General features: G+C 41.6%; 2 protein-coding genes across 9 annotated transcripts in view; one reads left to right on the forward strand and one right to left on the reverse strand.

The window, feature by feature from the left end:
- Positions 1 to 3732: 3732 nt before the first annotated feature.
- Positions 3733 to 14756, reverse strand: ATP5PF (ATP synthase peripheral stalk subunit F6). 3 transcript variants are annotated; one of them, XM_011726344.2, is made up of 4 exons: positions 14617 to 14756; positions 8822 to 8998; positions 4461 to 4585; positions 3733 to 3910 (listed from the first exon to the last, which is right to left on the reverse strand). In XM_011726344.2, the coding sequence occupies exons 2-4, from the start codon at positions 8983 to 8985 to the stop codon at positions 3873 to 3875; spliced, it is 327 nt and encodes a 108-aa protein (XP_011724646.1). In that variant the 5' UTR covers positions 8986 to 8998; positions 14617 to 14756; the 3' UTR covers positions 3733 to 3872. The 3 variants fall into 3 exon arrangements, with proteins under 3 accessions (XP_011724646.1, XP_011724644.1, XP_011724645.1); XM_011726342.3 differs by having other exon boundaries at positions 14567 to 14702; XM_011726343.3 differs by lacking the exon at positions 14617 to 14756 and adding an exon at positions 14475 to 14560.
- Positions 14594 to 22577, forward strand: part of LOC105472808 (GA binding protein transcription factor subunit alpha) — a 35282-nt gene continuing 27298 nt past the window's right edge. The window contains exons 1-3 of one of the 6 annotated variants that reach the window (XM_011726348.3): positions 15075 to 15206; positions 17641 to 17764; positions 21219 to 21321. In XM_011726348.3, coding sequence (XP_011724650.1) covers positions 21245 to 21321 — 77 coding nt within the window. In that variant the 5' untranslated portion in view covers positions 15075 to 15206; positions 17641 to 17764; positions 21219 to 21244. The other 5 variants (XM_011726349.3, XM_011726346.3, XM_011726345.3 and 2 more) reach the window with 5 other exon arrangements.

The following is a 22577-nucleotide window of genomic DNA, read 5'->3' on the forward strand; positions in this document are numbered from 1 at the left end:
CCAAGTTTTTACTTGACCAGGTTTGAAAAAATGTAAGACAAACTAGAGTATAAAATGTCTTTTTACTTTCTACCAAGAAAATGCTCTCAAAACAAGTGAAGAGTGTGTGTCAACAAAGGACCTGTTTAACTTCTTTGAAACTGAAAGTAGGCTGTTTCAAAGCTCCATCTCATGATCCCTTTATTTTCAACTTCAAGTGTGCTATTTATAAAGTTTCTTAAAGATGGTATAAAAATAGAGATTTACCAAGAGCTATAGTTGGAGTCCTAAAGTTGCTTATGCTTTTTTTTTTTTTTTTTTTTTGTGAGATAGAGTCTCGCTCTGTCACCCAGGTTGGAGTGCAGTGGTGCAATCTTGGTTCACTGCAGCCTCCTGAGGTGCAGTTCACGTGATTCTCATGCCTCAGCCTCCTGAGTAGCCAGGATTACTTGCACTGGCCATCATGCCTGGTTAATTTTTGTATTTTTAGTAGAGACAGGGTTTCGCCATGTTGGCCAGGCTGGTCTTGAACTCCTGACCTCAGTGATCTGCCTACCTCAGTCTCCCAAAGTGTTGGGATTACAGGCGTGAGCCACTGCACCCAGCCAACTTCTTTTCATTCTCAAACTTTCTTTCCAAATATTTACTATAGAATTTAACTACTGATAAATTGAAGTTACTGTAGGTTAAGAAACATTTTATTTCTAAATTTTAGGATAACATATACCAAAGAGAATGAATAAGCATCTCTTTACAAAGATGTTATATTCATGTAACAGGATGTTAACTGGGACTTTCTCTGTTGCTCAAAGACTAAAAACAAGTATCCCACTTTCGAGGGAAAATGAAGGCTGGACGCAGTGGCTCACACCTGTAATCCCAGCACTTTGGAAGGCTGACGTGGGAGGATCATTTGAATCTAGAAGTTTGAGAACAGCATGGACAACACAGTGAGACTGTCTCAAAAAATTTAAGAACTAGCTGGGTGTGGTGACATGCGCCTGTAGTCCCAGCTACTCGGGAGGCTGAGACAGGAGGATCACTTGAGCCCAGGAGGTTGAGGCTGCAGTGAGCTATGATCACACCACTGCAACTTTAGCCTGGGCAAAAGAGTGACTTTGTTTCAAAAAAAGAAAATGAAAAATGATCAAGCCACTGCCTGGGCAACAGAACAAAAGCCCATCTCTTTTAAAAAAAAAAAAAAAAAAAGGTGAGCGAAGTAGGGGAGGATGGTGAAACACCTGTTTTCCCAAGATTTCTTAGGTCAAGGACATGAGTGTCCCGTGGGTCCAGTAGGCACCACTGGAAGTAGCTGGCCTTGAGCCTTCTTGCCAGTGCCTCCCCAGAGCAAACATCGGAAACAGTGTGCACTTATCATTCCAGTGGGAGCTAAGGGGAGTTTGGAAGGGAGTAGGAGTGAATCTGCCATTTAAGAGAATGGAATCTGTACGACTGGGAAGACCTCCTCGGCCACAGGGCCCCCCACAAGAACTCATACATGCACCTTACTAGAGAGCTAGCATTTGGAAGGCTGCTACTACCCCAGGAGCAGCAACAATCAGAGAAACAGTAACAGCCAAAAACAAACAAAAAAAGCCTACACTGAATGTTAAATAAGTAAAAATTGCCAAGCCTTCTTGGGTTACTATTAAAGGTAGTGCTATGTAAGTAACAGACACATGTCCCTTTCTAGTTCTCCTTACCTCTCCTCAACTCAAATTTCCTCTTCGTATAAGGACACCAGTCAGATAGGATTAAGACCTACCCTAAAGGTCTCATTTTAACTTAAAGTCCCTATCTCCAAATAGTCACATTATGAGGTAGTGGAAGTTGGGCTTCAATTCAATCAAGTATGAATTTTGGGGAAACACAATTCAGTTCATAACACCAGGCAAGGCGGAAAATTGCCATTTTATATAACCACAAGCCTGAGATCGTTTGTCATAATCACATAAAGTGGTTCTGAATGGTTAAGTGCAGGACAAGGAGTGACCTGGCAGGCTGAATTGCTGCACAAAGGCCAGCGTTTGCAGGGTTGGAGCAGTCTAGCCAATAAGAGGAAGGGACTCTGAGGAAGACGAAGCCTTGGTTAAGATCCCTGACTCACAGCACCACAAGAGGTTCAGCTGGAAAACAGGGAGTGCTTGCCTGACCAAAAGTTAAATGTAAATGCACAGCCCTGTAATATAGGGCACAAGAATAGGATGCTTCCTACAGTCAAACAGAACCCTGTTTCAATAATGAACAAAGAGACTGGGATATTCAAGCAATTCTACAGTTGTGAGACAAGTAAAAAATGTGTTAATGAGATAAGTATGTGTTAGCTGATAAAAGGTAAAATTCAGCTAAACTCTGAATGAAGAAGGAGGTAGAGACAGGGAAAGGAAGCATATGCAGAAAAGGTCAGTTTGTTCTCTACTGACTGGCAGTTCCAGCTGACACAAGACGGCTTTGCAGCCACAGGTGGGTGGAGGAGAGCTGTTTCAGGGTAGGTTAGAGGAAGACCCTGGGTCAACTAGACTTCCGTGATTACCTTTAGATAGTGCCATAATTAAATACCCGATTCTCTGTTCCAACGCCTGCAATTATTTAAGTAAAAGTAGTTCAACTGCTCTGTCACTGCTTAGCCACATTTGAAGAAAAGTGGGCTGTTTCTTCCTACTGTACTGCCCTCCCCAATTCCTTCTCTACACAGCATATTAATCGTATCTACATAATTAGGAAATATCTGTAGATCTTTCAAAAAGGAATCCCCAGCAGGTTTTGCCTTCAGCTATAGTATGCCATAATAAAAATCTATTCCCTTTGGCCCAGGCACAGTGACTCAAGCCTGTAATCGCAGCACTTTGGGAGGCTGAGGCAGGTGGATCACCTAAGGTCAAGAGTTTGAGACCAGCCTGGCCAACATGGTGAAACCCTGTCTTTACTAAAAATACAAAAATTAGCCAGGCATGGTGGCGCACACCTGTAATCCCAGCTACCCGGGAGGCTGAGGCAGGAGAACTGCTTGAACCTGGGCAACATAGCAAGATTCCATCTCCGAAAAAAAAAAAAAAAACAAAAAAAAACACTGTTGGCTTCACACTTTTACAGAAAATCTTAAAGATCTATTAAAGACCTATATTTAACACATATCAGAGATATTGTCAAATACTAATAAGACATGGCTGTTTTTCCTTTAAAATTTACTTTTTTGTAAGCCTGATTTTGACCATTAAAAAAAATTTTTTTAAGTAACTTCCTTGAGAGCCAGTTATAGTCACTAAAATTTTGACCATGTCTGATATGACACTTATCTAGAATGTATCTGTTGGAACTCTTCTTATTAGGACAAAACAACACCATATAGTTTACTCTTTTAAAGTAAGTTCCTTTATAGAACCCCATTCATCCCTACCTTTCCCTCATCAATCTGAACAGAATTGTAACATACACTGTGACCTGCAAGCAAAGATGAGGGACCTGGGTTACTAGGAGAAAATTATTTAACATTTGAGGAGATCAAAGTTAAAACACAATAGATGTTCCAGGACATATAAAAAAATTACACTCAGATTTCTGAGAAATCTATGACAAAGAATTTATAAACCATTTCTTCATGTTCTAAAGGAAGGGTAACATCCCTCCACGACAAGCAGGGTTACGGGCGAGTTGTGCCCAATTTATCCAAGGTCTTCATCTGCTTAATTATAACCAAATGAAAGGATCTAAAAACATCCGTAACAAACAGCACTTAACTCATTAAGAACACACTCAACATCACCAAATAATTTATTTGGACTCAGAATTAAAAGAACATTTGACAGTTATGAAATGCATGTTTATTCTGAAACATCTAACTAGTTGTACAGCTAACCCATGACAAATTACCAGATTAATTTTACTTTATTTCTTCAGGCCGGGGGTTTTTCGATGACTTCAAATTTGGGATCTAAGAAGAAGGGAAAAAAAGGGTCAAGCTTAGCTATACTGCAGGAAAATGGATTATGTAAAATGCTCAAGATTTAACTCATCAATCTTCTGATTTTGTTAGTAAATATCTACTGTTTGTAAACATTTACATAGAAATATAGCTAAACATTTATGCAACACTTTCTATGAGCCACGCATTCCATTAATTGACTTTGCATATATTATGTCATTTAACTACATATGCAGAAGATACTATAATTCTCCCCAACTGTCAGATGAGGAAATATGCAACAGTTAATTACTCAAGATTACACAACTGAAAGTGATTGTCAGGATTCAGGATCAGGCAATTCAATTTCAGATCCCCACCATTTAATTGCTATGTTATGTGATTTCCTATACTGCTCTTATTCTAATGGCAAACATTTAGCCGGCAGCTTCTCAGGCACACATCATGGTCCTAATAAATTCACGTTAACACTGTCATTCGATTCTCCAAAAATCCAAGTAAGGGTAAATATTCTTCACTTATCCCCCACAAGAATGAATCTGTGATTCACAAGATGTACCTTCAAATTTGAAGGTGGGAAATGTATTCATGTCTGCTTTACCAAACATTTGCTTGAGCTTAAAAAGCTCCTTCTCCAGCTCTTGCTGATACTCTGGACCAGTATCAACAGGTCCTCCAGATGTCCTGTTAAGTAAATGAGCAAACAAAAATTAATTTTATGTACTAGTTTACTAAAACAAAATTACTCTTCACCACATTTCAATAGATCTTTTTTTTTTTTTCTTTTTTGAGACGGAGTCTTGCTTGGTTGCCAGGCTAGAGTGCAGTGGCACGATCTTGGCTCTCTGCAACCTCCAACTCCCTGGTTCAAGTGATTCTCCTGCCTCAACCTCCTGAGTAGCTGGGACTACAAGGCGCCGCCACCACACCCAGCTAATTTTTGTATTTTTAGTAGAGAGGGGGTTTCACCATGTTGACCAGGTCTTGATCACCTGACCTTGTGATTCGCCCGCCTCGGCCTCCCAAAGTGCTGGGATTAAGGGCGTGAGCCACCACACCCAGCCAATAGACCTTTTTAAAGCATTCATGTAGTCAAAGAAAAAACTTCAGAAAGAAAAGAAGTATTTCCACTTCAATTTCAATTCAAACTATTTTATTATGATGAGGTTTCACATAAATGAGGTAACTTCAAACAAATCTCTAACATTCAAGGTTTCTTAGTATCACAGACACTTAAGTCAGAATTTCTCAGGGTCTAAGTTCCAGTAAGGTGTATCATTAAGTCTACGGGCTCTGGAGTCAAAGACTGGTTCCATTTGAGTGTAAGTTCAACTATTCAGCAACTGTGTAAACCTGAGCAAGGCACAGAGCCTCTAAATTTTAGTTTCCACATCTAAACATGAAGTTCCTACCAAACAAGGGTGTAAACGCACACATACCTCTAAGCACAGTGCCCAGCACACAGTGAATACTCAATTATTATCTACTATTATCATTTGCTTTAAGTCAGCCATCACTAAATGGCTTTTAAAGAACTTAGTAACTTTTAAGTTTCTACAATAGGGGTTCTATTAAAGAAGCAAATTATTTCCTACCCTCAGAGATTTTGCAATTTAGAAGAAAAAAATTACATGTTTATAAATATTTATGCTGTAAAGGAGTGATGTGGTGAGCTTCAAAGACATGGTTTAACAAAAAGCTATTCAAGTTGAGGAAGAGATCACTTTTGCTAAGCTAATCAGGGAAAATTTCATTTTAAAAAGGTGGCATTTGAGAAACATCAGGCATTTGGGGCCAGGGTTTATTTTGAGACCTTCTAAGATGGAAAAAGCAAAGACATAGAGGTGGTAAAGGATTGACTATATGTGGGGAATGCTAAGGAGTCTAGATGGAAAAATCAGCAAACCCCAGATCATGAGAGGCCTGGAATGTTAGGCCTGGGAGTTTGTATTTTATTTTATTTGCTAAGCAATAAAATGACAAAATTAAATGTGTGCAGTTTGGGAAAATAAATATAGCATCATGGACCAGCAGCAGGGCCAATTGGGTCCAATTAATTATTTGAAGAAATTCTTCTGTTTTTGTCATAAATATTACTGCCTACCTGGCAATGAACAATATTCTAAACGTAAAAAAAAAATGTACACGTGAAAATTCCTTCAAGAGTAATAACATTTTTACACATGCCTATGATCAAAGTATAGAGTCTTATTTAAGTTAAAGAACGTGCACAAAAAAATACATTGGTGGCTCCAATTTAAGAACTTGTTAACAATGTTTCTTGTTAGAGATCCAATTTTCTTTCAGATTAGCACTGTCCAATAGAACTTTTTGTGATGTTAGAAATATTCTCTGTCTGTGTTGTCCAATATGGTAGCCACTAGCCATATCTGGCTATTGAGCGCTAGAAATAGAGCTAACATGTATGAGAAAATGAGAAACTGAATTTATATATACATTTAATTGTAATTAGAATTTGAATAGTCTCATGGATAATGACAACCGAAATGGACAGTATGGTTCTAAATAGATCCTTCAACTAGATACTCTAATACTGGTTACTGATGGATGATGGCTATTTTAACTTTAATATGCACTCTTGTGATAAAAAGAGGCCAGAAATCATCTACCTCCTCAAATGAATGTAAGTCTTGCTGCTTATCTTGTTTATTACTATATCCCTAGGCTCTCACATGGTGACATGGTGACTGGGACAAAGCAGTCACTCAGAAGACACTTGTTCATTTCACTAGCAAATACTAGGCACGCTAATGTACTGAATCATTTAATTTTTATAATATCCTATGAAATGGGTAAGTACTATCATCATCCCCATTTTAGTAAGAGAAAACTGTCCTACAGAAGGTAAACCTGCCTGAGGTCATAGAGCTCATTAGTGGCTGTGCTGGATGCCAGCCCAGGGTCTATCCTCAGAACTCTCCATGTATGTGTTTGCACAAACGAATCAATGACCCACAAACAAGACTCCTTAGATTTCGGGTACACCTAAGAATTCACTTCTTACTAGATAGGCTTTTAAGGACAGTTAAAATGATGCGAACAGCATCAATACTATAACGTAACACCACATTTGGACAGAAGACACTCAAAATTCCCTGACGAGTCCTGTACATCTGGTTACTTCATAGCATGATTTTTGGCAAATTCTAACTGTCAGCCTTGGTTTTCTCATATATAAAACTGGGGTAACATCTATAGGGTTGTCAAAGCACATAGTAACTTACTACATTTTTAATCCCTTCACTATTTCTCCTCAGTTTTGGCAACAGTAACACCTTTGTTAGTTACCTCGCCTCAAAAGTCGGTTTTCTTTTATTGTTCCCTCTCCTCTTCCTCTCCAGCAGCTCACCAAAACCAGTCATCAGTGTTTCAATGTCTTGACTCTGTCACTTTTACATTATCACTGCTATGAAGTCAAGGTTCTCATCAACTAATGTTTAGGTTACATTTTGCTAACATATCTATCTTTGCTCTCTTCCCATTTCAAACCTAAGTTATCCTCCTAATTCAGAGTAATCTTCCATCCCCACAGTCATGTTCAAAAAGCTTTAATTTCTCATGAATGCCTACCACATATCTTACTTGCTCAGTCTATAATCAAGGCCTTCCATAATCCCTCATTCTAACCCTATACCATCCTTATACTCTTCATATACCCTATACTTCAGGGAAACAGAATTATACCATTCACCAAATGTATCTTGTGCTTTCTAGTTTTCATGCCTTAGTTCACACCATTTTTTCCTCCTAAAAGATACTCTCCTCCTACCCTCATTTATCTGTCCAACCTTCATACACTGATCTTTAGAACCTAGCGTAAACCCCTGGGTTTAGTGTCTACTGAAGGCCTCCTGTGGGTTTGAGAACCATTTCATGCTATAAGCAAAATCATGTAAGTAAATTCTTCATGTTTGTTTCTTTAAACTGGGAAGATGATCCACAGTTGTCCATGAGATTCTCAAGAGGGATGAATACCCAAACACTGCCTTCCAAAAAGCCTCTAAAATGTCTCTAGCTGGAAAGGAGTATTCTTTCCTATGAACTCCCCAAGCACTCAACATTTCCCTATCTTAGCACCTAACTCATTTTACCTTATATTGTATTTATTTGCTTACTAGCTTTCTACTCCTGTCAGACTTTAAGAATATTGTAAAAAAATGCCCTGTGGCCCATCAGTTAACAGCCAAGTGCTTTACACACAGTAGACAACTATATGAAAGAAAATGGAACTATGAATTGATGCACATCACTCTTCCTAAGACTTGGGCTTTGGACCTGATGACGGCTAAGGTGGTCATTCATTTCCAAAACTAGGGTTCTACAATTGTTTTTCTTGGACTTACATTATGTCATTTCAGAGTCTTTTGTCCTTTAATATATATTCTCAGAGATCTTAACTATGGAAACAGCATTTTAAAAAAAAGAGCTGTGCTTATACATTTCTCCCAAATTACGAGGTCACAGAAAGGCCACTAAATTGAGGGCTAAAATATACTATGATAATACATTTTTCCCCAATTAGTTTTATGATCTTAGGCTAATTAATGTCTAAGGAAGTTACTTCTTTCAAACTTAGCTGCTAAATGATTTCCAAGACCCTCTGTATTTCTATGAATTGATGTGGTTTATAATATATGACATTACAGTAAGGATATATTTGAAATGGCAATAGATTTAATAGGATTTTCCCTTATAACTAGTACGAGGAAGATACAGTTTATGACTTAAAAAAATCAAGATCCTTACCTTCTTTTTTGAGGGCACCTAATGAACCTCTGTGTCAGAGATGAGCTCAGTGAAGGTCTGACACTTTCAAATACCACATCGTTTTTTATTACCACCTTGGAGCTTACATACTTTGAATATTTATATTTACACTGTAGTTATTTATTCACTTACTGTCGCTTAGATTTGTATTCTCTAATCTTGTCCACAAAGAGTTTCTGTACAGGATCAAGTTCCTTATTAAATGCTACTGCTGTAACACCAATGTTCCTCCGAAAATGGACTGAGACTGCTGACCGAATGATAGAGGAGAACCTGAAGAGCCTCTGAAGAATCATGCTGATTCTGTTACTGAAAACAAGCATCAGAAATGTTAATATACTTATCAGAAATCACCTCTAAATATATCATGAGATTCAAATTCTACTAATTGCTACAGAATTACATCATATCAGATCTCAGTCTATACCTGACCACAGTTCCCTTCTCCTCCTCATTCCCCATTGCAAGATTTTTAGGTCTTAACCAAAAGTCCCTGGGATATAGGAACAGTTAAAAACTCAGGCCTGAAGCTTCATCAAGGTTAGAGCACAAAATGTGAGGTGAGGTATTTCTTCTCCCTTGAACTTAGTCTTGGATCAGAGAAAACAGTAGAGGTAGACTGTTGCAACACTGTCCACTCCTAACAGGAAAAACACACTGGTCCCCAAACTGATGTACAAGGTTTCCCATGCCTCAGCCAGGCATGATAACCTGAAAGCGTGGACTTCTCAGGCCCATAGAGGCAGAAACTGCTCTGTCCGTTACAACAGGATTCCAGCCATTTAAGAATACTGTAACAACTAAATCAAAGTCCAGAAGAACCAGCAAAGAAAAACAGCAGCCATACCAAATGAGCTGTGCATGACACGGGGGAGGGGCTGGCAGTCCAATTTTACCAGTGAAATAAATTGGTGAAGGAGATGGAAGCCTGAACTTTATAAATAAGGACTTATGGCCAGGTGCTGTGGCTCATGCCTGTAATCCCAGCACTTTGGGAGGCCGAGGCGGGCAGATCACCTGAGGTCGGGAGTTCGAGACCAGTCTGACCAACATAGAGAAACCCCGTCTCTACTAAAAATACAAAAATTAGCTGGGCGTGGTGGGGCACGCCTGTAATCCCAGCTACTCAGGAGGCTGAGGCAGAAGAATTGCTCGAACCCGGGAAGCAGAGGTTACAGTGGGCCGAAATCATGCCATTACACTCCAGCCTGGGCAACGAGAGCAAAACTCCGTATCAAAAAAAAAACAAAAAATAAGGACTTAAAGACTTTCGAATCCCACGACTTCCTTAAGCTAAAATATATTATTTTCTAACTAAAACATTTCAGTAGAGGACAATCCCTGTTGAGATTTACTTTAGTGATTTAAAGATCAAATGCAAAAAGTATTCCAAATTACAACAAATAGGTGTAAACAGGAATTCTAGAAGAAAAGGAACAAAGAGGGCCAAGCGCGGTGGCTTGTGTGTGTAATCCTAGCACTTTGGGAGGCCAAGGCAGGTAGATCACTTGAGGTCAGAGGTTTGAGACCAGCCTGTCCAACATGGTGAAACTCTGTCTCCACTAAAAATACAAAAATAAATTAATCCCAGCTACTTGGGAGGCTCAGGCAGGAGAATCGCTTGAACTAAGGAGGTGGAGGTTGCAGGGAGCCCAGATCACACCCCTGCACTCCAGCCTGGATGACAGGGCAAGACTCCAACTCAAAAGGTAAAAAAAAAAAAAAAAAAAAGGAGTGAGAGACCATAAATAATTAGAAGAAGACATTTTTCTCAGATCAAGGCCGAGTCTATACATTGACAGGGCTTGCCAAACCCCATATTGGAACGGTGACAAAATGCTCACAATGCACCACAGCCTGGTAAAATTTCTGCATCATTTTTTTTTTTTGAGACAGGGTCTCACTCTGTTGCCCAGGCTGAACACAGCTCGTTACAGCCTCGACCTCCTGGACTCATGCAATCCTTCCACCTTAGCCTCCCAAGCAGATGGGAGCACACTTGTGTGCCATCACACCAGGCTAATGTTTACTTTTATTTTTTTGTAGAGACAAGGTCTTGCCATATTGCCCTGGCTGGTAAAATTTCTGAATCTTCAAGTGAAAACCTGATATGCTAACATGCTTGCATGCCTTCCCAAATTTCCTAATGACAATACCAGTCATCATCGTGTTAACATTGGACTTCTACTAAGTCATAATAGGACTAGTGGAAGTATACACGCTATGTTTTTGGTCTAAAGTAATACAGAAATTAGATATAAGTATTTAGAGGTCAGGCGAGGTGGCTCACCTCCCAGCACTTTGGGAGGCTGAGATGGGAGAATCACTTGAGGCCAGGAGTTTGAAACCAGCCTGGCCAACATGGTGAAACCCTGTCTCTACTATTAAAAAAAAAAAAAAAATTAGCCAGGCATGGGCACACCTGTCATCCCAGCTACTCGGGAGGCTGAGGCAGGAGAATCACTTGAACTTGGGAAGTGGAGGTTGCAGTGAGCCAGGATCACACCACTGCACTCCAGCCTGGCCTACAGAGCAAGAGCCTGTCTCAAAACAAAGAAATTAGAAATAAGCATTTAGAAACTTATAACGACTCAAGAGGTAATTTGTTTGCTGAATTTAAAAATAAAAAAAATAGAGCTTATGAACCGGGTGTGGTGGCTCATGCCTGTAATCCCAGAACTTTGGGAGGCTGAGGAGGGAGGATTGTTTGAACTCAGGAGTTCAAGACCAGACTGGGAAACATGGAGAGAACCTGTCTCTAAAAAATTAGACGTTGTATTTTAAGTGACTTCATTGTTTTGTTTTTTAAATTTCATTTCTTTTGTAATTCATTTTCACTGTACTCAAAAGTGTCCACAAGAGCGGGTGTGAGAATGGCCCTTTACCACTGACAGTTTGAGAAGCACTAGCTAGAAAACTGTAGAGTAGCACAATAGTTCTCAAAATGGGGTTGGGGGTGGGGGAAGAGGTGAGATTTTCCCTCCATGGAGACATCTGGCAATGTCTTTAGACATTTTTGGTTGTTCTCACCAAGCTGAGTGCTACTGGCCTATAATGAGTACAAAGCCAGGAATGCTGCCAAACACTCTATAACGACAATAACAGCCCTCTCACCCACAAGAATTGTCTGGTCATAATGTCAATAATGCCAGGGTTGACAAACTCTGGAATGGCATGTAAAAATTATCAAAAGAAATCCTACAATGAGCCAGGTGCAGTGGCTGATGCCTGTAATCCCAGCACTTTGGGAGACCAAGGCAGGAGGATCACTTGAGCCCAGAAATTCAAGACCAGCCTAGGCAACATAGTGTGACCTCATCTCTAAAAAAAACCAAAACAGCCAGGTGTGGTGGTGAGTGCCTGTAGTCCCAGGTACTTGGAAGGCTGAGGCAGGAGGATCACTTGAGCTTGTTAGGTAGAGGCTGCAGTGTGCTGTGATTGTACCACTGCATTCCAGCCTAGGTTACAGAGTGAAACCCTGTCAAGAAGGAGGAGGGGAGGGGAGGGCAGGGGAGGGGAGGGGAGGGGAGGGGAGGGCAGGGGAGGGCAGAGGAGGGGAGGAGAGGGGAGGGCAGGGGAGGGGAGGGCAGGGGAGGGGAGGGGAGTCCAACAATCAGGCCGGGCACGACGGCTCACGCCTGTAATCCCAGCACTTTGTTGTAATCCCAGCATTTTGGGAGGCCAAGGTGGGCGGATCACCTGAGGTAGGGAGTTCGAGATCAGCCTGACCAACATGGAGAAATCTGTCTCTAAAAATACAAAATTAGCTGGGAGTGGTGGCACATGCCTGTAATCCCAGCTACTGAGGAGGCTGAGGCAGGAGAATCGCTTGAACCCAGGAGGCAGAGGTTGCAGTGAGCCAAGATCGTGCCATTGCACTCCAGCCTGGGCAACAACAGCGAAACTCTGTCTCAAAAAAAAAAAAAAAAAAAAAGAAATCCTACAATCAATACAATCAAAATATGCTTCACCTGAATGAAAGCAAAGTATTTGAAGAAATTAAAGAATTCATAACATATCACTTTTATACCCCATTAGGGAAAAACACTTGAGAAAAGGCTACAAGCAAACAACAAATGACCTTTCATAAGGTCATGTGCCACTTATTAGCATTCCTATGTTTAAACATACAGAAACTGAGGATTAGCATTATCTGGTCAAAGTTACACAGCAAAATCTAACTTAACACAAATATGTAAAAAAAACAAAAAATTGTGCAACTCAATGCCTACTTTCCTTTCTAGCAAACTAAGGACATGCTTAACATTCAGCAATAAGTTCACCCAACATTTGCTCAGCCCTATATACTGTGTAAAGTACTTCCATATATATCCTCTCCTTGTACCCTTACAGCAATACTCTTAAAAGAGTTAGAAGAAAGTGTTCTTATCCCTGCTTTACGTATGATAAAACTATATCTAAGAAAGGTGAAGCTGCATATAGTTACACAGTTAATTTGCTCTAAGTCTGACTGCAGATGTTATTCCTGCTACAACATGGGTAAACTTCACTTTCATAGCTTCAATTATCTAAGTGCCTATGATTCCCTAATCGCATTTCTTTTTTTTTTTTTTTTTTTTTTGAGGCAGAGTCTTGCTCTGTCGCCCAGGCTGGGGTGCAGTGGCCGGATCTCAGCTCACTGCAAGCTCCACCTCCCGGGTTTACGCCATTCTCCTGCCTCAGCCTCCTGAGTAGCTGGGACTACAGACGCCCGCCACCTCGCCCGGCTAGTTTTTTGTATTTTTTAGTAGAGATGGGGTTTCACCGTGTTAGCCAGGATGGTCTCGATCTCCTGACCTCGTGATCCACCCGTCTCGGCCTCCCAAAGTGCTGGGATTACAGGCTTGAGCCACCGCGCCCGGCCCCTAATCGCATTTCTAATTTTAGTATTCATCCTGAACCCCAAATCTATACACAGTATTCAACAGTTCTCGTCTCCCTTATAAGTTCTACGAACTCATCCAAAGAACGAACACATAATCTCATATCAAAACTTGTTCCTTCTCCTTTAATCATTTTCATTTTTTTCACTGATCAGTGAATGCGCATTGTCCACTGACACGCAGAAGATAGTCATTACACAAATGGCTGTGAAATACCACCTGCCATAAATTCTCCATTCCAGTACCATCGGGTGCCACAAGAGAATATGATAGCGTCTGACATGATCAGAAAGACTGGGGAAGGCAACAGTAAGAAAACACTAGTCTGAGCAGAGGCCTCGTCGTGGGCGGGGGCATGGTTCTCCTATTTATAGTGATGACTGACCGGCCATAGGTTAGTAGGTTCGCTGCCTCGTCAGTGCACATTCCTAAGAACAATCCATAAAGTCGCCTAACGAAGTGTTAGCACTATCATCGTTTTTAGGTGGGATGCAAACTTTCAAGATTGTAACTATTCTTTTCCCTCTTATGGTGCCCGTTCTGCCTAAGTAGCTTAGACGGTCCCGTGCGCCCGGGTAGGCCTGGCCGAAAACCTCTCCCGCGCGCCTGACCTTGGGTTGCCCCAACCAGGATGCGGGCCCGAGACCCCCAGGCCTCCCTTACCCCCGCGCCGCCCCATTAGCCCTCAGAGAGGGTATCGATCTTATTTCTGGGTCTAGGCAAACTCCCAGGTCTAGAAACGTAGAGGTCAGCTGTGACCCCGGGCCAGGCAGCGCAGGTATCCAGGACACAGAGCTGCTCTCTCCTAGTAGAGTAAAGGTGAGAGGCAGCCCAGGCCTCGTGAAGAAACCCAGAACTGGAGTCCCAAGAGGCCACGCTGATCTAGATACCCTCCCAGTCACCTTGCACTCAGTCCCGAGCTGCCAAAGCCTCCGCCGCCACCGCCACCGCTACCGCTCTACTTCCGGCCCTGGCTCCGCCCCCACACGCCTACCCGCCATCGCAATGCATTATGGGCCGCCGTTTCAGTCGGTCGACGCTCACCGGACAGGAAGCGTCTCGGAGACAGTCTGCGACCGGACGGGTCTAGGTGAGACAGAAGCCAAACAGGAGGAGGAAGTGGAGGGTAAGTGCTTCCGGGTCCCCTGGCAAAGCCTCCGCCATCTTTTCTTCCCCTAATTTGACCCGTTCTTTTTCCCCTCCTTGAAACCTTGCTCTGTACGCATGCGCCCTTTGACTGGCCTTTCCCCTAGTTCAAGCTCCCCTCCGAGTCAGCGTCCTGTTCGTTAGGGTTATCGAGGTGTATAATGGTGCAGGGAAAGTGAGACTATGTAAAACAGAGCGGATTGGGGCGTTGTGCTTCCTTGTGCCTCGTGAGCCTCCGTTGCCTTGGGCGTTCGTTTTGCGCACCCTGCTGGGAGTTGTAGTCCTGGACCCGGAGGTGCCTGGGAGGCGGGAGGGGGGTTGGGGCTTCTCAGCGCCGATTCCGCGGGAAGGGCCCTGGGGCCTCACACTTGTAGTCGCGGGAGCTGCAGGTCTTACCCGGAGAGACACTGCACGTGGAGCCCGCGCCGCTGCCGTTCTTAGCCGGCTCTGGAGTGCGGGCGGGGGCAACAGGGCCGATTCCGGAGTGGGTGAGTGCGGCCTCCGGGGAGGAGGGGAGCGCGGGCCCGCGCGGGCCGGCCTCGTTCCGGGGCCTTTTCTCCCACAGCGGCCCCCCCGCGGCCGCCTCTGTGTTTTGTTTCCGCTGGTCCCCGACGCTGTGACTCCCATTTCCGTTTGTGGAGACTTGAGGGAGTCGGGTGGGGAGGGGCGGGAGAGGCTGTGCGGGGAGCGAAGGGGAGGGGCGGGGGGCGAGCGGCCTGGAACCCGGGGGGACCGGGCGCCGCCGGGACCCGCGCCGGACGGGTCGCCTGTCGCCGCTCCCTCCCTTCCGCGTCCCCTCCTCGCCGGTCCACACTCCGCCGCAGTCTCAGCCTGCTCAGCTGGGATGTGGTCCTGATGCCCCCAGATTTTAAGAGCAAAAGGCAGACCCTGTCTCATCGCGGGACTCAGCGATTCACTCACTTCAAATCCAGTGTCTTTGTAGAACAGCACAGTTACACGAAAATCATTTATCAGCGTATATGGTAGTCATCTGGGTTTGGGTTTTTTTGTGTTTGTTTTTAAGCGAGGAAGTAAACCAAGGAGATAACAATGGGTTGTCTACTTTTAAAGTTTTTTGTGTGCTGGAAGACACGCTCTGTGTGCGTGTTTGGATTTAGGGACCCCAGTTTGATCGGGTTAGCGACCGAGAGGTCAGTGCCTAATATTGCACTGCAAGATTATTAGAAATGTAGACATAAAGTTCACTTCATAAATAGTTTCCACTAATAGCAGTAGAGCTGACTCGTGAGAGGAGCAAAGATTTAGCAGGATTCACTTGAGCGAATTGTAGAACGAGGCGGTGATAACATTCCTAGGTAGTGTTATCTTGAACTTCAGAAGAAACCGCTCAACTCTTCAGCAATTGCTTGAGGGGCCAGCCTGTCTCTCAGGGTTCCCTCCAGGCTTTCCAAGCTGCTTTATTTTTAGACAGACAGTGACGCTGGGTGGACTTAAGTCAGTTTTACCTGAATTGTGTATACAAGAGCATCTGTCATGAGGCATGTATGGTAATGAAGTAATTAAATCGTGAGCTAGATGTCAGGTTGAAGTAAGTCATCAGACCGAGTAGTAAGTTAAAACTGTTGACTTTAGCCTTCCCTCAACTCTTTATATATAAAACTCCAAACCTATGGAAAAATTGGGGGAAAAAATCATACAGTGAACACCCATATACCCTTCACCTGGGGGTCCCAACTGTTAATCTTTCACTGTATGTACTTTGTCTTCATATTAAATAGATGTGCATGCTTTGCTTTTTCTTAACTGCTACCTTTATTTTTGAAATAAAAATGTCTTTTAATTTCCTCAGACACTGAAAAGCATTTATTTAATAACTTAGGAAAATGTGCAGTAAATTTCGCAGGTACTCCCACACTCCACTTATATTTATAATATATTGGGAAAAAATGTTCTAAGTTCTGTAATTAATAACGCACTCCAATGAAGGACAATTCTCAAATTTATCTGTAATTTCAAAAGGGAATGTTACATCTGTCTGTATTTTAAAAGACACTAGCTGTTCCCAGAATTTTTCGTTAAATTCAAGTTCAGTTTGTATCCCATCTTGTGAAACATTCCGAACCCCAGCTTGGATTTAATCCAGCAGAACCAGAGTGTCAGTGAAAGTATATGAAATTGTTCTGTGCATTTCTGGCGGGGGCAGCCCTTAGATGGAGAAACTGCTAGTAATTTTCTCTCAGTTTTCCTAAGTGTTGACGTAGAAGCCTGGGGAATTGGTTTCAGAAAAAGAGATAAGACTCACTCAAAAACTGATATGTAAGATTGGGACTATTTCTCAAATCTCTGTTTTGCTTCTCTAGACTAAGCATAGATAGAGAACCTGGAGAGAAAGATCATTTAAGAGACTGAGTAATATTTTTTGAAAGATCATTTAAGAAACTGAGTTTTTTATATGTATGTATATATATATATATATTTTTCCCTCCAAAAGGGCATGAGTTTTTGTTTTGTTTTTTTCTCTATTTGGCACTTTCGAGGGATTGGTCTATAAATTTTTTGAAAGATCATATGATACATTTCTTTGTAGCAACTTCCTATTTTAGTGTTTATATTAGGGGAGCCCCAGGTGTCCCTGTTGACAAGTCATTAGGGCCGCTTCTCAGCCTCTGGCTACGTCATATGCTTTTTTTTCTATTTTGCCAAAGTTTCCAGAAAATTATGTTTTCTAATCATTAAAAAATGGGTTGTGGAGATGGGAGTGGACCTCTTTATAAGCCCTGAAAATAAGTGATTTTTTAAAGTGCTATTCTGCTGCAAACCTGATTCTCACTGTTTTCTGTAAACAACAGTTTTTTATAATTTATTTATTTTGTGTGGACGTTATTTCCTTTTAATCAGTACTAAAATTCCATAGTGTATGCTTTCTCCGTGTTTTCTTTGATGAATACTTTCTTAACATAGACACTTGGATTGGCACCAGCTGTCACCAACAAAGCTGCCCTGAACATTATCAGTCAATCCTGTTAACCAATTGGAGAATTCTTCTGGAATGCTGAGTTAGGGATGAACTTGCTGGGTTGCAGGTGTAAGTATGCTCGATACACTTTTCTGCAGAATATCTACACCTGTGTGTACCACAGCTGCAGAGACAGGGGAATCTTATGTTCCTGCTAACTGCTCTCGTTATTTAACTTGCTGACATTTGCCGCCTCCCCCGTGCCCCAACACACACACACGCAGTATAAAGTGGTAATTTCTTGTTTTAAATTGAACTTTTGAATGATTTGAATTTGGGCATTTTTTTGTATCATGAGTTATTTTGTTTTCCCTTTATGTGAAAATCCTTTTCCTAGGCTTTGGCTACTTTTCTAATTTGTCCCTTTTTTTGGTTATCAAATTCCAGGCCATTGTCTATTCCATTGTCACTTTTGGGTATTGGAAATACCTTCCCGTTCTGTAGCCTGTCTATGGAACATAAATCTTGATTTTTATGTAATCAGATTTTTCTCGTTACGGTTATGTTCTTGGAATTTTATTTAAGAAATCCTTTTCTATCCTGAGACCACAAAAATGTCCCCACCATTTTCTTCTGTTTCATAGTTTTGCCTTTTATGTTTAATCCTTTAAGGCATCTGTAGTTCATTTTATATGGTGTGAAATAGTTCTTATTCATTTATTCAACACATATTGGTGGAGTGCCTGCTGAATATCTACACCTGTGTGTACCACACAGTACCACTCTTCAGAGTACTTTGTATATATCTGTGAACACATATTCCTGCCCTGTGAAGCTTATGTTGTCCTTCAAGGTAGATCCCTACTGGTTTTCCACCTGTTTTCTTTAGCACTCAGGTTGAATTCCACAATTTTACACATAGCACCAGTTGAGGAATAGGCTTTATTGGAGAAAGGGAAGGCTTATTAGGTCAGCATCAGCAAGAAAAAAGAAAACCAGAGGGTCTTCATTTTTTCATCATCCCTAAAAGAAGCCTGCTGGAACCTGTGCAGTCTGCCAGATAGGCGTGTGAACGGAGCCTGCGCAGTCTGCTCCATGTGCATGCGTCCAGCCCATTGGAGAACCTTACCCTTTTATTGTTTGTCCTTTAAGGACAAGCCTGAGAGCAACGTTAATTATGTGGGAAAAATTAGATCATTTTGTATCAGGCAGTCTAGATTTGGATGCTAGCTATTTGTCAAAAAACCAGCTACCCCAGAGTTGGAGATATTGAGAACTGAGGAGAGTTATAGCCCTTTCGAAAGTGGAAAGGGAGACAGTTTGTTAATGTGAGTGTGACAAAGTATGCAAATTTAGTGGCTTAAAAACACCACCAGTTTATTATCTTACAGTTTTGGAGTCAAATATGAAGTAGGTCTCTGGGCTAAAATGAGGTGTTGCCAGTCCTGTTTTTCTAAAGCCTTCCAAGGAGAATCTGTTCCTCGTCTAGCTTTCAGGAGCTACCTGCATTCCTTGGCTGATAGCTCCTTTCCTCCATCTTCAAAGCCAGTCGCAGCTAACCAGCAAGTCTTCACATTGAATCACTCTGGCCCTCTCTTCCAATTTCCTCTTCTACTTTTATGGACCTTCTACTTTTATTTAGTTATTGTAAGAGCCAGGGTCTCACTGTTGCCCAGGAGGGAGTGCAGTGGCGCGATCATCGTTGACTGCAGCCTCAACTCTTGGTCTCAAGCGATCTTCCCACTTCAGCCTCCCGAATAGCTAGGACTGCAGGTGCACACCACCATGCCTGGCTAATTTTAAAATATAGGAGACAGGTTCTTTTTATGTTGCCCAGGCTGGTCTTGAACTCATGGGTTCAAACATCCTCTCTCCTCGATCTCCCAAAGTGTTGGGATTACAGGTATGAGGCACCATATCTGGCCCAGCTGCGTTTTAAAAACGATCACACTCTGGCTGTTTTATTGGCTGAGAATAGACTGGGGGGCGGACAAGAGTGAACACAGGGACCTCCTTTAGGAGATTGTTGCAGTACTCCAGGTAAGGGGTGGTGGTGGCTGTGGTACTGATATACGCAATACAGAACCTATATTTGAACAACCATGGTTCATCCGCATCTGGAATGATACCTGCTTAGGTTGATACACCAGAACTGTGACATGGAGCCACAGGTGGTTTAGCGTCACCTCTGAATAGTGTTTGTATGAGATGGGGCTCAAAATAAGGTTGCTCTATGCAAAACATTTGAATGCAGTGCCTGATGCTCAGTGAGTAATGGTTATTAATACAAATGAATATTTAAGTTCTTCATTTCGTCAAATCTTGTGAGTGGGAACACAACTGTTTTGTAAATGTCGGAATACCAAATTTAGTGGAGCATTCATTATAAAGGTACGCCTCTTTTTAGATGTGCCATACACTTTAACGTCTCAGAAGGTGCTGTGGACTGAAATTACATATGGAGTCCAAAGACAAATTTATTGACCTACAAGGGGGTAGTTAATAACAGAACCTGGTATTTAACAGTAGTAACACCTCAGAAATGTCCACAAAGAAATATCTATGTGTATATAGCTATTTGTGCATTACTTAGCATTTTTAAAATTCTAATGTTTTTGTATCAGTGGTTTTAAGCAATAGATAAAAATTTTACATTGGATAATTAAAAACTGAAGTAGTGGTTTGTTTAAAATAAAACCACATCTGAAAAAAATCATTAAAAATTTTCTACTGTGTGTAATCAGGGAAATAATATGCATATCTATACTTTATTACTTTGTTTTGCTGTTTTATAATATTGCATTTATAAGGGACATCATTTGTATCAAATCCTAGCTGATTAATTTGCATGTCATTGTATCAGTGTGATACTTTGCAGTAAATTATGCTACTAAGGTACAACTTTTAGCTGAATAAACATAGTTCATCTCCATGTTAAGCTTCAGGTTTGAATCTTTTATTGAGACTGAGTTGCTTTAATATAGTTAACAGACCCTTAACTTAATTTTGAGGTAACTTACTGATTGCGATTGGTCCCAAAAATATCCCAGTAAATCCAGTAGATTGATGAAGTTGTCATGTCAGGTTGATAAACACCAGTTTTTAAAAAAATTAATTTGTAAATGTCATTTGTGGATTTTCTTTATTTTATTTTTCCAACAGGGTCTCACTTTGTCGCCCATGCTGGAGTGCAGTGGTGCGATCTTGGCTCACTGCAGCCGCAGCCTCCTGGGCTCAGGTGATCCTCCCATCTCAGCCTCCCAAGTATTAACAGCTGGGACTACAGGTGCGTGCCACCACGCCCTGCTAATTTTTGTATTTTTAGTAGAGACAGGATTTCGCCAAGTTACCCAGGCTGATTTCAAACTCCTGGGCTCAAGCAATCTGCCTGCCTTGGCCTCCCAAAGTGCTGGGGTTAGAGACATGAGCCACCACGCCCAGCTGATTTTCTTCTATGAGTAAAGACTACTTCCCCCTCTTCTGCTTGCCCTTTGCCTTTTATTTGAATTGGGTCTCTACTTCTTGTGTGTCGTTTCTGTTTATGTAGATAATTTTAAAGTATCTTAAAAAGTCACTCTTGCAGGACCGATCCTTTGAAATACTTCAGCCATGACTAAAAGAGAAGCAGAGGAGCTGATAGAAATTGAGATTGATGGAACAGAGAAACCAGAGTGCACAGAAGAAAGGTAGGTGTTTCTGAATTTTATCATTTTTTTCAAAATACCGATATACCTAATTAAAACCAGGAAACAAGTCATAGTTCTTTTGGACTTCCTTTTTTTTTTAAAAAAACTGTTCTCAGCATTTTAGGGGATAATGTATTGTTTTATTTCCTCTGACTTAGTGTGCTTGTAGCTGAGAGGGAAAGACAGTTTTAAACTAATGATAGTAAAAGGGTGAATGAAATCAAAAGCAATTGATTTCAATAGTTTTCTCCTTTGGGGCATTTAATTCTTTATTCTTTTCCTCAGCACTGGTTGCTTTAATTTCAGAAATAGTTTAATTCAACCTGAACTATTTTAACAGATATTTATGAGTAACCGTTGTAAACAACTAATTGACAAGAATATGTGAATAAATAAGATACTAATCTGCCCTTATAAAGGCCACATTGTATTTGAGGAGACATACAGGTATATGAGTAATTACGTGACCAGTACTAAGCATAAAGTGTAGTGAAAAGTGTTAATTCTTGGAATAATAATGGAATCATACTTACTTGAAAGGAGGACAGTAGTAGTGAGTTCAGAATCCAAGGAGAGAACATGAGTAGAAATAGACATTTGGGCGTCAACAAGAAGATTGAGGAAAGTAGTAGTTAGTGATCCCTATTTTACTCTGTGGAGTAGGAGGGGAGATAATAAACTGACAGTAAAAGGGACTGAAAAGTAATAGAGAATCTCCGTGGAGTAACAGGTTTAGAAATCTCTGCAGTGCAACTGAACAAGATAATTAAGGTTAAGGAGGATACTGAGTGTTGAGAGTACAGTTGAGATTTAAAACCTTAAATTTTTAATAGAGCTTTTCAACTTGTTTATCCCAGTTTTTCCAGCGTAAGAAAGAGGGAATGCATGCTTCTGTGGAATTTCATGTATAGATATTTGTGTAACAAATTACCCCAAAATTCAGAAACAAAAAATGCCCAACATTCGGCCAGATGCAGTGGCTCATGCCTATAATCCCAGCACTTTGGGAGGCTGAGGTGGACAGATCACTTGAGCCCAGGAGTTCAAGACGAGCCTGGGCAGCATGGCAAAACCCTGTCTCTATAAAACATGCAAAAAAAAAAATTAGCCTGGCCTGGTGACATGTGCCTAAGTCCCAGCTACTCTGGAGGCTGAGGTGGGAGGATTGCTGGAGCCCAGGAGTTTAAGGCTGCAGTGAGCCGTGATTGTGCCACCGCATTCCAGCTTTAGTGACAGGACAAGATGCTGTCTCAAAA

The sequence above is a fragment of the Macaca nemestrina genome, chromosome 4, assembly GCF_043159975.1.
Source record: "Macaca nemestrina isolate mMacNem1 chromosome 4, mMacNem.hap1, whole genome shotgun sequence".
NCBI classification, from domain to species: domain Eukaryota; kingdom Metazoa; phylum Chordata; class Mammalia; order Primates; family Cercopithecidae; genus Macaca; species Macaca nemestrina.

Excerpts from the sequence above, each read along its gene's own strand:
- ATP5PF (XM_011726342.3), bottom strand. Across the intron at positions 4,586-8,821 it reads GAATACAAATCTAAGCGACA|GACATCTGGAGGACCTGTTG; the intron begins GTAAGTGAATAA and ends TTTACTTAACAG. Across the intron at positions 3,911-4,460 it reads TCCCACCTTCAAATTTGAAG|ATCCCAAATTTGAAGTCATC; the intron begins GTACATCTTGTG and ends CCTTCTTCTTAG.